The following is a 14,229-nucleotide window of genomic DNA, read 5'->3' as shown; positions in this document are numbered from 1 at the left end:
TGCAGAAAGACCATACATAGTGCATTGCTGGTGGGAGATAAGTCAGGATAGCCATTGAGTGGATGGAGAAAGTGGGACCAACCCTGCTCTTAAACTGTAAAGACTCTGAAGAGCTGTATTCAAACAGTGAGTTTCATGACTGTACTTTGTGATCAGATGAGAGAGCAGCTTTGGGATCACCAACTGGTAGTAGGTGTCATTATCATCCAGGAAGAAACACATACCAGCTTCAGAGAATAAGCTACCAGCTTCTTCTAACTTAAGTAATGGTCTACAAAAAGCATCTCTTTCACCAATTCATGTTTTTGCACTCTCTTTTTCAAAAACACTGCTTTTGTAAATTGTGGCCCTTCCCTCCGGTAATCACCTGCAGAAGTTTATCTTGCTGAAGGAGCCACAAGTGAGGTCCAGTCTGCTTCTTAGACATGATTACATTCCCTATGCCTTGAGAAAGGCCAACAGGCCAACTTTCAAGAGTTTCAGCTCCTGAAAACATTACAATAAATTCTCTGATAAGCTGACTGAATTTCTAAAAGTAAAAGTGGGTAGATTTTTATCTGGAGGGTCTACTGGTTTATATGTGATCAGTGAAATTATTCTGGGGCAATTACCCACTGCAGGGCCTCTGCCTGGTAGGACTGCTCTGTTTCCTCATGTTCTAAGTTAAAAGCATATTTGCTGAGGGAAAATAACACAGTTGGGCAAATAATAGCTTAGAATCAAAGTGCAGTCCCGGAGTGTGGGCGGTAAGTTTAGCAACCTCAGCAATCAGCAATACTGTTCTCAGGTTTAATAAAATCACAGGTAATGGCTACAGAGCTGCAGATCAGAGTACAGAGCTTGATTTTTGCTCGACAGAAAGACTGCTTTACCCACAGCAGTAAATTCCTCATAAGCAAACTTTAAACTTTCAGGAATTTTCCACTGCACTTATAGCACAGAAACAAAATAGTAAGAACACTATTTCCAAAGTACTCTTGTAATCATTAAATATATTCTATTAAATAGAACAATTCTATTTTGAACAAAGTAGTATTTATTATGCAACTTTTTAATAACTACTCTTAAAATACTAAAAATAAAAATGCAGTAATTAATCTTTATTTAAATGGTAATTAAATGTGTTAAGAACACAACATGAAACTAGTCATTAGCTCTACAGTAAAGGCTGTCAGAAGCTTCATTACTGATTAATAATGGAGAACACAATGTACTGAACAGCTTCCCCTCATCCTAGAAGCAACTAGGAACTGATCTGCAAAAACTTTCAATCCTAATAAATTGGAATATATAATTTCAGGTTAGAGCATAACTAAGCTTTTGTTTTGATCTACACTGAACAAATCTCTATTTCAAAAGCAAGATCTTGTACATAATGAAGACTTCTCATTCTGGAAACAGGTTTAAAACACTACGCAGGTGACTGTTATGTATGCTGAACAATGAAATTAGTAACTTCTATTAACAACATTTGCATGATATATTTTCTTGCTTAACTTCATTCTTACCAAAAGAATACAAACAATAACTAACGAAAATGGTTTAAGAAAGCCTGCCAGCCAATTCCAACTAATGTCAAGACTTTGTTTTACTAATCAAGGCAGTCGCACCTACAGAAACCTTCATAAAATCTGTTTTTCTAAGAGATATTTAATAAACATAACCAATTAAGATCCAAAGAAAAGTGGAAATCACGAATGCAGACATATATGACAGCAAATACCAAGATAGCTACTTAAATGGTTAAAGATTAAAAAAAATAAGCAAACGTGTTGTGAAACTGTTCTATAACACCTTTGAACCAATGCTATATTTAAGCAGTAAATTAAAATAATTTAATTTAGAAACAAAAAACAATTTTAAGAACTACCCTACATGAAATAAATTCCTTCAACACATCGTTAAAGAGCAGTCCTGTGGAAATAAAGTGAGACTTCATTGCTAAAACGTATTTGACTTTCAAATCACTAATTCATCACCAGCTAACCGGAATAGCCATCATTTTTATGAGCTACTGAGCATACTGAAACTCACTGTTAGTCCAGAACAAGAGCAATCACAAACTTCCTGCAGTAACTTAAAGATTCTGCATCCTGAACTCTGTTCAAAGTGGCAACACACAAAATCTTTAACATCTATGAACAGGCACAAAATATTAAATTACTGGAGAAGAAAAATTCAACACAGATCCCTCTAGCCAGGAAAACACCCTTTTTTCCATTTCTTCTAATCTAACCACTACCAGATACAGAGTTCAAAAACTTCAGGAGCGAATGTTTCTCATTCCTTTTGTATAATGAAGCACAGAGATCAAACATCTATCAAGCACTACCACTGACATCACTGAAAGCAAGACAGGAGGAGGAAGATAGGTAATTTCGGTTAATCTTACCAGTTCATCTATGTCTCAGAAACATTATAAATATTAATATATATAAATATTAATGAATTACTGCATATGAGGAAGAAAGACATAGAATAATAATCTCGAGAAGAGACATCAGTATTGCAGAATCTTTTCCCAGACTTGCCATCCACAGTCTTCATCATCAAAGACACTGCACAATTATCGTCCTGTATGGTTCAGGAAAATCAAAACTTGTTTGCTATTGCAAATGCACACTTTGATAAGGAGCTTTTCTCTGCAGTTTTTTAAATGTACATGAATTGAAACATGAGTTTATGAGGACTAACGCGGCAGTTTATATGTTTATTATGAATATTTCAAAGACCTGATAACATTCCTATTCATCCTACTGAAACCGCACTAAAAATGCATTAGAAGTAACAGTGTAAAATAATGGCTCACTTTGAGTAATAAATCTTCACTGACAGAGGAATGTAGTGGTTTGGGGCATTCCTTAATGCGCATGTTTGGCAAGCAATGCTATATCTTACAAGAAGACCTCAACAGTTGGGATCTTTGCAAGTGGGTCATTTATGTAACAAAAGAGACCAATTTATCACATGTCTAAACTGAAAAGGTTACCAAGATTCTGCCATATATATGTTCCATGACAAAGTTTGGTTCACAGTTCTTTTAACTGATGAGATCATTAGCAGCAGTGTATGAAAGACTGCTGGAGGAACAACAAAACAAACTGTGTCAACAGTTCCAGAAGACCATGGTATACCTTCAGAATACATAAATTTCCTTTAGCAGTACCAGTTCTTAATGTGAATCATTACTCCTCCCTATTGGTGCTGAAGATCTCTAAGAAGTTGCATCAATTCCTTTGCTGTCAGGCAGCTGACATTTTCTAGAATCTCCAAGGAATCAGACAGGAGTCTCAATTTAAAAAGTTTATTGTTCTTGTTAACTGTGCATCATTTTCTAATTGAGAACCACAGAAGAGATTACTCTGAGACAAATGAGCTTGCTACTTCAAGACTACCTTTATCTCTAAAAAAGAAACAAAGCAGTGGTGTGCAAATATATGCCCATATGTACAACTATAGCTCCAGAAATAAGCATTCTTTTTGAGAGAGTACAGTCATGTGGAGTTAGCTCATTTAAATATGCCTATGTATAATCTACACTCATTTAGTGGATAATAAGGTTTGTTTTCCCTAGGTGGTAACTGAAAGTTATTTCGAATATCCAGACTGCCTATTCTGTGGCAAATTTAACATTTAAAATGAGAGCACAGCAGCAATATAAACTAGAAGCATATTCAAATTAAATTTACATCAGATATTTATCAAGCACCATACCACGTATACACTATGAAAAGCAAATATTAAGGAAAACATCACTGCACTTATATCTTGAACACTGAGCCAATCCCTACATTATAGGAGGCAAGAGCAAAAATGCAGAAGGATATAACAAGTGTAAAGAGTGTTCATTGGAGATACTGAATGGCTTGGATACATGGAGCAATTAAATAGATTAACTCTTTGTAGCTCGGCATATGCAAGATTTTTATTATATGAAAGTGGATAAAATTGTGAATAGAGAATGACTGCTCACTCTCTCCTGATGTAAGGGTGAAAAAAAGTCAAATTATTAGGCAATGGATTTAAAAGAAATAAAATAACACCATGGTGTTACTATGACTCATGGTGATAGTAAGGCTTTGTATGTTGGAAATTTAGTGGATAATCACTAAGGAACGTTCAGAAAGGAAGGTCCAAAGAACCTGCACAAACATGCAGCTGCAACTTGCAGCAGAGAAGCCTGTGAATGCAAAGTGCAGGAAACTGAATGCATACTTTGTATTTGTTCTGTTTTTGCACTCAGTCCTGCAGTTTGATCCTGTCCCATGCATGACATCACACATTTTTCAGTGGAAGGATGAAAATTTTCCATTGCTTTCTGGCAGTACAGGCTCTGCCTACTCTCCTCAAGCCAGCAATTGGATGTGCATAGTAACCAGAAATGAAATGCAGCCAAATCTTGGAGAACACCTACCATCAGTCATTCAAGGCAAGGTTAAGCTCCCTGATTATCTCTGGAAAAGGAAGCTGAGCGAAGTATCTCCTGAAAGACAGCACTGAATGGGGCCAGCTCTAGTGCTCAGTAAAAACAAAATAATCATTAGGCCCCCTAGGCCCCTTCACACTCCTTAAATGTTTATAGAAATAAAGGATCTTATCAATGGTACCAAGACCACAATAAAGAGATGGAAACTAATGGTGCAGTTTTGCAGACCATGTGAGTTCAGAATTCCAGGGTACCATTCTGTATTCCATATATATGCTTTAGTAGCTTGTGGTAGCAATGGTAATGGGAGGACGGTTGGACTAGATGATCTTGTAGGTCCTTTCCAACCTTGTGATTCTATAATTCTATGATTCTTTGTATGTTTGTTCATTTTATTTACTTACACAAAGCATTTCAGGAGGCACAATTATGAATTGTTATCACCAAAAATATACAAGCTTTTTTGGGATGAAATTTCTTGCACTGCAAGGTATTGTGCCAGAAGCACCTTAAATTGTTTGATTATTAACCAAGCTGAATAATATATATATATATGTTGGTACTGGGAAGATGAAAAGCAAGCATCTGTTCTTTTGAAGCCATCTGAAAACAGTACAAAGGTTCTAGGTAGAAAAAGCAAGTATTTGCTAGGTACAGTTGGGAGTACTGTTCTTTAGTAATGTAATTAGGGATGGCACAGCAACACATTTGAGTTTTGGAAATTAAGTTTCATTTTGATGTAAAACAAGAGTAAGGCTTTTAAAATTGAGAGAAAGAAGAAAATGAACACCCTGGAGGATTCAATGTTGCCAAGAGTGCAGGATATGTAATAATTACAAGTATCATTCAGAACATTTCAGCATTCCAAAACAAACACTGCATTTCCACATCCCATTGTAAAGAATGACATGCTTATGTCTAGCTCTCTTTGTCCTAAGCGAAATCCCAATGACACTCACCAAAAATCAATCCATATATTTCTGTAAGACATTTTTGTTTGTAGGTGACATGACGATAACTAATTAGCAACTGGTAATTAGAAATGTTAAACTACTATAGTTCAACTAAAATAAAAGAAACTGACATAAAAGACAAATGACTTTCCAGCAATTTATGATCTTTTTATAGCAAATCCAGTAACTCTGGGAAAACAATCTGTGCTTTTTACTTCAGTACCTCCCTTGTCAAGGTTTACCTGAAGAATTACAGAGCTGTAAAAATGGCTTTGTTTTGAAATGTCACTGATAAGGTAACCTAAAAAAAAAGAATATTTTGGTTCTGATAATTAAACCAGAATTAAAATTAATCAAAAGACTACAGGAAAAACTAAACTTCTTTGAAAAGTACGCAAATGTAACTAGAAACAAACCCAGAATATTGTGAACAACAACAAAAAAATGCACTATTTCCAATTAGTTTTGCTGGAATTGCATTGATACACTTTAAGTTCTCTAAATCGAGACTTCAAGCATGCAGAATAAAGTATACAGAACTGAATTATCTTAAAAAGCCTCTCCACCCTACTTGTTAGTCCTACCTTAATCTGTGCAAAAGGTCTGTCAAAGTTTCCAACGTAAAGAAGGCCAACATTCTGGGTGAGAAGCCTAAAAGAAAAGGAAAAAAATATTTTAAGATATCACTTTACATCCATAAGCTTTTCGCATCTCCAACAGTTGTTACTGAACTCTAGCAAAGGGGCAAGGCTTGTTGCAGTGGCAAGAGCTACCTTTGCAAACACCATTACACAATCCTGTGTGAACCAGTACAAAAATGAAAGAGGTGCCGTGCATTGTACCATGTGCACTGATTGGCAGCTTGCTTTTTCTTGTCCAAAAAACCCTTTAACAGAATAATTTCATACTCTTTTGTGATGAATGTCACTCAATAAGGCACAAAAACGGCACGTATCGCCCATTTCTATTTATTAGATACATTAGATACAACAATACAGTCAGACTAATAAACACGCACCCACAGCAGCAGGCTTAAGAGTCAACCAGATCAGGACAAATAAAAGCATTCACAGTGATATGAAAGCACCACTACAAGAAGAGAAATAATAGAGAATCTCTGTTATATTGTGTAATGGCTTCCTAAATAGAAAGTGTCAGACCTGGTTTGTGCTGATTATTCTCTTCAACTCTTTAAGGTCATTATGGGCACTACCAAGATTCAGAGGAATGGTAGGATAAGTTGACTCAAAGAAATGCTGGTGCTTCTGTATAAGTTAGCCTGATTTCTGCAGATATTGGGCAAGTCAGAGTTGTTACTACACCAGCTCCAAATACCCAAAGGAAGCAACTTTAAAGAACAGGGAAAAAGGATCACTGCTGTAGGAAGGCAGTCAGCTAAAGTTGTATGAGGGAATGTGCTGGGCAGGCTGGACAACTGCTACACTCCCCTTGCTAAACAAAGGCAAAGAACTCATCCCCTCCAGGAAGAGGCTCCAGAAGCATTACGCTGATGTAGACAGACACCTTTAGGGAAAATTATTTGACTGAAGAACACTGAAATAATTTTTAGTTTGATTAAAAGGGACATTCAGAGCCCATCGTATTCATCAGTAGTCCCAAGTTTTCATATAGTGCTTGCTATTAAACTTTTTTTTGTTGTTTTCTTTGATTTTATATCCTGTTCCCTTTAATAAGAAGATCTCATACATTCTAAATTCTCTCCCTCCCCTACCTAGAGATTGTCAGTAATTAAATAAGAGTGTGTGCATTGTTTTGGTAAAGTGTGACTTCGAAAGCATCTCTTTCTTAGAAAATTTATGTTTTAAGTGTAGATATGATGCATATATATATACATACACACCTTTAATTCACAGTGAATTACATGCTTTTTCTATATATACTCTGGTTGTCTTTTCCAACCAATTTCTCACCATCTCCAGCTCTATTTTTAAAAACAAAAGAAAACAGAAACTTTGATAGTAGCAAGTAGTTGTTTTGACCTTCAATACAGAACAAATGCCTCATAGTATGATTTTGATTCTTTCCAGTTCTGATGGCAATGTACATGACCTTAAACTGGCACACTAACAGTGAGAATTATTGGAAATTAGCAAAATGGCAAAGTCAAAACATTCAAGTATTTCCAACCATAAGTAAGAAGTGTTGTCAAGTTACATATCATCATCAAAACTCTCTTGCAATTAGATTATGTATACAGAAATGTCCTAGGTCTTGATAGAAATACTCAAAGGAAGGAAAGAGTAGAAAGGAACAGAGCAAACCAGTCACAGTACACACAGGTAAGCAGTTTTCTCACTTTGTTCATCAACAGGCCTGGCTCAGGCTGGCAGAGCTTTACTGATTTGCAATGGATCTGCAGTATTGAAACAAAGTCAGGATGAATATGTCAAATTCACTTTTATCCACAATAAATTAAATTCATTTGGAACACAGGCCTCTGGAGTTGAAAAAGTCAGTGTACTGATCAAACCTCCTAGGAGTATAAAGCAAATTCAGAAAATATTTAAGGCTTTTCTAAATTAAAAGAAAAATATGGGAAATAATTAGTAGAAAAGGTTAAAAGAGAATCCATGAAAAGAATTCACGGTATGTAACCATGTTAGAGACAGGCAGCTTAAAGCACCTTAAAAAGAACTGCATATAATTTTTGTCAAGCAAAAGAATTAAAAAAAAAAAATTAAAAAAAAATTGCCAGCTGCATTTCTAATAAGGGACCTAAAAAAAAGAAGAAAAGATAGACAGTTAATTATTCTCACTTGGCCAGTCTTCATGATCCTAGCTTTATCAGAAAGGATCATTACAAAGCTGAGTCTTTAGGATAGCTTTATTTGTAAGTAATGAACCTTGAAGGAACCTTAAGACTGGTCTTTCCTGAAGACAGCATTGCTGTCCATGCTACTTAATTTGCTACCCATATTGTACATTCAAAGCTCTCATAGTTGAAATCAGCATCCCAATATGGTCCTAATTTCACATCCTGAAATATTCTGGGCTCCTCCTCTCCCCACCAAACAGCTTGAGCAGTCAAAAAAAAAAAAAAAAGATCTCAATTTCATGACTAGTATAAACTCTCTTACTTCAGAGTCATCCTGGCCAGCACAATTTCCTTATTTCAGGGACTGAACTCACACAGCAGCCTGCAGAGGCAGGTGGGCTGCAACAAGAGTCGCTGCTGAAGCTCTGGACAAGCCAAACTATGGCAGGAGTGCAGGAGTGCTCTCTATGCCTCAGCTGCCTCCAGTGGAGGAATTAAAGAAACCGTGTGCCAGAGAGAAGATCAGTGAGGCAATGGAGCGCGTGCCTTCATCTCCCCCATCACACTGAAAATACTTCTAAATTACTTAAAATTAACATTATACCACGAAACTTCAACATGTGTAAATTGATATGGACATTCTCTCTTAATGCTCTCAACTAATACGTCTGACCAGTTCATACATGAACCACCTGTGAGATTCCCTCTGGACTACGATGTGTGGGAGGCTTCCGCACAGGAGCACGCACAGAGGTAGGGGAGCAAGGGGAACCAGGAGCCGCTGCCTCTCACAGCAGCGAGTTACGGCAGGCGAGCTGAACGCGGTAACTTGCTCCTGTGCGAGGCAGCAGCTCCTGTGCTTGCTCTGTTGCAAGATCATAGTGTTAACATGCAGGAACGCAGTGCTGGGATGTGTGACCCCAGTCAGCAGCGCACAGGTCAGGCAGTGTGGGAGTGGGAAGCAAAAATGCAACATGTGTAGTAGAGGGGCTGAGGAAATGTAAGGAAATGGCAGCAGAAGTGTGGGGAGTGCTGCGGGAAAACAATGAAAAATGAGCAGGCTTGAGACACTTGTTTTTTCCAAGATGAAAAACTGCGTGAAACAGGCAGCAGGAAGCACGCAGAGCCGCCTCCAGCCATGCTTCAGTTATTCGGTATCCCTCTGAAAGAGAAAATGCAACTTCTTCCTTATATTTCAAAAAATAACTCTCATCAAAATCCAAGAACTTAGAGCAATTTATCAAACGGTATCTTGTAGCATCTCAGTTTGGCAATTCTCAAATTCAACTTCATGGACACTGTGGTTGATGATTAGTTCATTATTTCACATAAGTCACTAGATTCAGTTTCTCTGGTTTTGTTCTTGACTATTGCTTGCTCTTTTTACTAGCTCTTGCAATCACCAAAAAGCCTGACTTCAGATGAGCAATGGTTTTACGCATTCTATTCTTTTCTCTCTCTTGTTAAGCTTGTTAAGTGCTACAGCGTACCAGCAAAGCTCTGTTGGATCTAACATGGCTTTCTTCTATTGTACAGTCAGACAACTATTTGAGAGTATCCAAGACTGCAGAAATTTCTGAAACTCAGCTACATGCCATTTGTTTGCACTTCCAGTGCTGGTGTAGCTGGAATTCACTGCTATCATCGAGGGACCAGGGGCAGCATCTATAGGTGTGATCTGACCTGTTCCTGGAAAGAAGTCTCTTCAGGCTAGAGAGGGCATTGTCTGGTTGATGAGAACAGCAGATCGATACCTCAAACACTTCTGGGGTCTGCAAGGAAGAGACTTCACCCTAGCAGATACAATTGACAGGAATATCAACTCCACTGATGAGATAACGGGGTTAAGACACACGCGCTAATTCCATTTTGCAGCCAGAATGCAGCCAAGTGGCTGAATGTGCCTGACGGTCTGACCTAACAACTTCATCCTGCACATGCTGCCAAAAGACATTTACAGTCTTCACAGAGTTCACTAGTAAAAAGATTTCAGTCCTGAGAAGGTGTGTATCAAGTGTGCGTTAGGTGTGAAGCAAAACCGAATGAAAAACCAATCCTGACAGCAGTGCTGCTGACCCTTGTGCACACCCATATCTTTATTGCTAGGATCCTCTCTGCATATGCATTTGTGAATGATTAAGGCTGGAATGGGGAAAAAAAAAAAACCTGCTTAAAATATAAATTGGACAGTCAAATACAATTTCAGGAAAATCACCATGCTGAAACTCCACATTTAAAATAACTATATAATGGAAGGTTAATATTAGTTATTATCCAAAAGACTTCACATTTCATTTTAAAGTATGCCTTCTCCATCATGAGCAGAAAAAAAAAATCCATCGCTATGCTCTGTGTATTCTTTTAACTACATATAAAAATCTTTCTTGATGCATTTTCACATTTCAGGCAGGAATGACTGTTGTAAGTTAAAATTAAAAATGAACAACTGCCCTAAGAACAGAAGGAACATCACTACAAGTTCAATAAATGTATTTTCAAACATTATTTAAATGACTTTGACATATATCTTTGAAGATAAAGCTAACTTTTACAGAAGTTTACAAATTTGGTTTTCCTTTATACAAAGAAAGAACATCATTACTGCATACTGTGACGCAAGCATAAATAAAGCATAATGGCACAGCAGAAAGGATGCCATATTCACACAGCCCTGTTAATGTCTTATTAATAAATATTCCGTATTTATCCTGTGTTCACTTGAACTGTGAGGGAGAATTGTACATTGTGCTGCAGTACCTTAACCATGGAAAGAGAAGCAGTTTTTTAAACAGTTTATTAAACTGTAACTTGTATTCTATTATGGCAGTACTGCAACTATAATTTGCTTCTTCCTTTGGACAAACATTCCCCGTTGCTTTTCAACTCTTGGAGTAATAAACTGAAGGAATTTCAAGTAAAAAATAATCAGAAAAGCATCCGTGATTCTGTGGTTGATATGCATAGAATTAACTTCATTCAACTTAGAAAATGATTATTTTAGTATTTTATTTCATAGACTAGTGTAACAATAGCATAGTATAACACTAGATTTTTAAAAATACAGAAGTGCACATAAACGGATCCAACAAAAATCTGAAAAAGGCCTGTATCAGTGCATGCACAAGCTTGTGAATTTCAACTGAGATGCATATATGGTTAGCAAACAATGTGCATCTAATGTTGCTTGAAAAGTATAAAGTGCCATTGAGAGTATGAAGTATACATATTGAGAGTTCATTTAAGCAGTAATGTATCTCACATGCAGAATACTGACAATGGTAAAGCAGGAGCTTCACATACAAGACAGAAGAGCTTTTCCCAGCACTCTGCAGTGCATTTATGAAATCCCTTTTTTAGGTAGTGGAAATATTCTGACACAATTTTTTTTACTCATCACTCATGCACGAAGAGGAAAATTTTTATGGACAAGTATAAGCCATTTCAATGTAATCCTCCTGGGAAATAGCAGACAAATAGATTGTATATTCAATTTAGGACATTTTCTCTCAAACCAGAGTACATACCAAAAAAAACCAACCACCTATGAGGCAACTAGAGAAGACACTAAACACAGCTAGTTACATAGTAAAGGTGCAAAATAATTGTGTTTGGACTCAGAGAAGAAAAAGGTTGAGAACGGATGCATGTGTTAAAAAAAAAAAATAATAGGAAGACTGTAAATAATTTTACAATGTTAAATTCATCTCTGCAAGAAAACCCCCAAGGAAATTTAAGCACAATCTTTTCACTGTACAATTTCAGAACTTGCAGAATATCCCAAGACAAGCTAATGGTGACAGCAATTAACATAATATCAAAGCAATATTCATAGGGAAAAAAATGCAGTGGGTAGCTCAACTCAGAAATGGATTCAACACCCTCAGCTTTTCCCACTATGGTATTCCAACAGTGTAGGCTATTAGTTGTATTAATAGCCATGCTGCTTTCTGAACTAAATGCAACTTAGGCAAAAATATCAATGTTATATGTTAATAGCCCTTCATAGGAAGAGCTCTTATGCTTATCACTTGAAAGGCTTCAAGGAATTACAATACTACCTACAGTAAATCACTGTCTGTCATTGACTATTGATGGCAGTAATCTAGGAAGTGACTGAACCCTGAAAGGCATACTGCCACTGAACAATCTCACCACTGCTATGAACCAAACCCAATAAAAATGACATTTACAGAGCCTGAAACGGCAGAACAGTGACCTCATATTTGAGGTAATGGTCTGTAAGTTATCCTGTTATCATGATCAAAAAGAATAAACTGAACAATATCAAGGTTTACATTGATTTAGGAGACTTTAATAAGCATTACTCTTTCTTGATTTTTTTTTTTTTTAAGTTTTATTTTGTTTGGGGGTGAGATTGTATTTGAATGGTTTGCTAGAGGTGGGGAGAATAAAACCATAACATCTGACATTTCCAAAAGCCCTTCTTTTTGCTTGCTGCACTTATGCCTACTGTTGATTGTATTTTAATGTTTGTCCAAGCTTTGCCTTGCAAGCAAATCACATAAAGAAGCATTTTGATAACTTATCCATAAAAAGTAGAAAAGACAAGTAAATAGAAACAAAAAATACCCATTAAATAATCATGCCCATTCCTCCACCATTATTCCCTGTAGAATAATGAGCAATTTGGCCACGCTGGCCATAAATTATCTGAAAAATGAGGCTGCTTGCCTTTTCCTTTGGGAGGTTATTACATAGTCTGAGAGATTTCACTAATAGAATCTATTTCTGATGGTAAACCTCAATTTTTCTTCCTGAATATTATGCCTCTCATCTCACTGAAATATAGGACAGAGTTAGGAACTATTCCCAACTCGCTAAAGACTTCCTGTGCAGTGCAGCGGCTCTGCCCACACTGATCCACATCTTGCACAAGAGCAGACACGTATCAGCAGTGGATCATGCTGGAGCAGTGCAAACACACTTTCTAGTTTATTCCATAGCGTTCTTTCAGCCTGGCCACCTTTTAACAGAGATCACAACACTACCAGATTCAACACAGTTTGGTTAAAAACTGACACTGCAATGCTAAATTCTGCAATAGGAAATTTCAATATATAAGATGTCTAATTAGATATTCCAAAGTCAAAATAAAGACATCTCAAGTGTCTCGGGAGCTACTTAAGAATAACAGACTTCTAATAAAAACTAGGAGAAATAATGGAGATAAAGATGACAAAATATCAAGCATATCCAAATGCAAATCCTGTCAAAAATGTGAGATTCACTTGATCATGTGAAAACAGAAGGAGCAACTAAGGAAGAAAGAGACACTGCTGAAAAGCTGCTGCTTTGTTTGTTCCCACTGAAAAACAAATAAAAACACCACCAAGTCAGGGACGCTACAGTTTTTAAGTTACCAAAATGCCTGCAGAAATAGAGGTACTAAAAAAATGCTGAGGATAATTTGATAATCAAGGTGAAATAAACCACCAAACCCAGATGCAATTTATCCACGCTTTCCGACATTTCTTAATATGAAGGGCCTGAATCACTAGTAACAAACAAGCAAAGAAACCAACATCAATCTAGCATCTAAACGGGCTAATTTCTGCAGCCTTCTTGGAGTCGTGCCCTTTAGCTCAGCTTTGTTCAGCATGCCCACCTTGGCCATGTGTGACTGCACTACCGATAAGGTTGCACATCCCCTGCCCTCACACTGTGGCTGCATCTGCTTCTCTTTTGATCATCTTAATGAAAGAGTGCTTAAAAAGGAGTGGGGGACAGGAGAGGCACCACACTGGCATAATCGTTTCAGACAGCCAAAAGACTTCTGTTACAGTCTCTCACAGTAATTTACTATTAAAAAAAAAAATAAAACTAGGCAGTAAGTACTCTTATATGGAAAAGGCTACTTACTATTACGGATCAAACCTTGATTAAGAGACTGGAGAGGCAGAATAAATGGTCAGTTTTCATCTCGGCAAAGGCCAAGTAACTATTCAATTTGCGTAACAGACTGTTTAATATATTTATTAGAAATGTGAAAAAGTCATGAACAGAGAAAGTCTGCTGATGAAGCAAGTCACAGAGCAAAGGCAGGCAACTTTAGC

At 36.9% G+C, this 14,229-nt stretch overlaps 1 protein-coding gene across 3 annotated transcripts in view; it reads right to left on the bottom strand.

Moving 5' to 3' along the window:
- RNGTT (RNA guanylyltransferase and 5'-phosphatase) overlaps window positions 1–14,229 on the bottom strand; it is a 183,455-nt gene that overhangs the window by 27,025 nt on the left and 142,201 nt on the right. For all 3 annotated transcript variants that reach the window (XM_085217658.1, XM_085217657.1, XM_085217655.1), the window contains one exon: window positions 5,964–6,030. In XM_085217658.1, coding sequence (XP_085073784.1) covers window positions 5,964–6,030 — 67 coding nt within the window. The remainder of the gene's footprint in view (window positions 1–5,963; window positions 6,031–14,229) is intronic.

This window comes from Meleagris gallopavo, chromosome 2 (genome assembly GCF_905368555.1).
Source record: "Meleagris gallopavo chromosome 2, MGAL_WU_HG_1.1, whole genome shotgun sequence".
Lineage (NCBI taxonomy): Eukaryota > Metazoa > Chordata > Aves > Galliformes > Phasianidae > Meleagris > Meleagris gallopavo.
The sequence above is the reverse complement of the archived record's forward strand: the minus strand, read 5'-3'. Positions and strand labels throughout refer to the sequence as shown.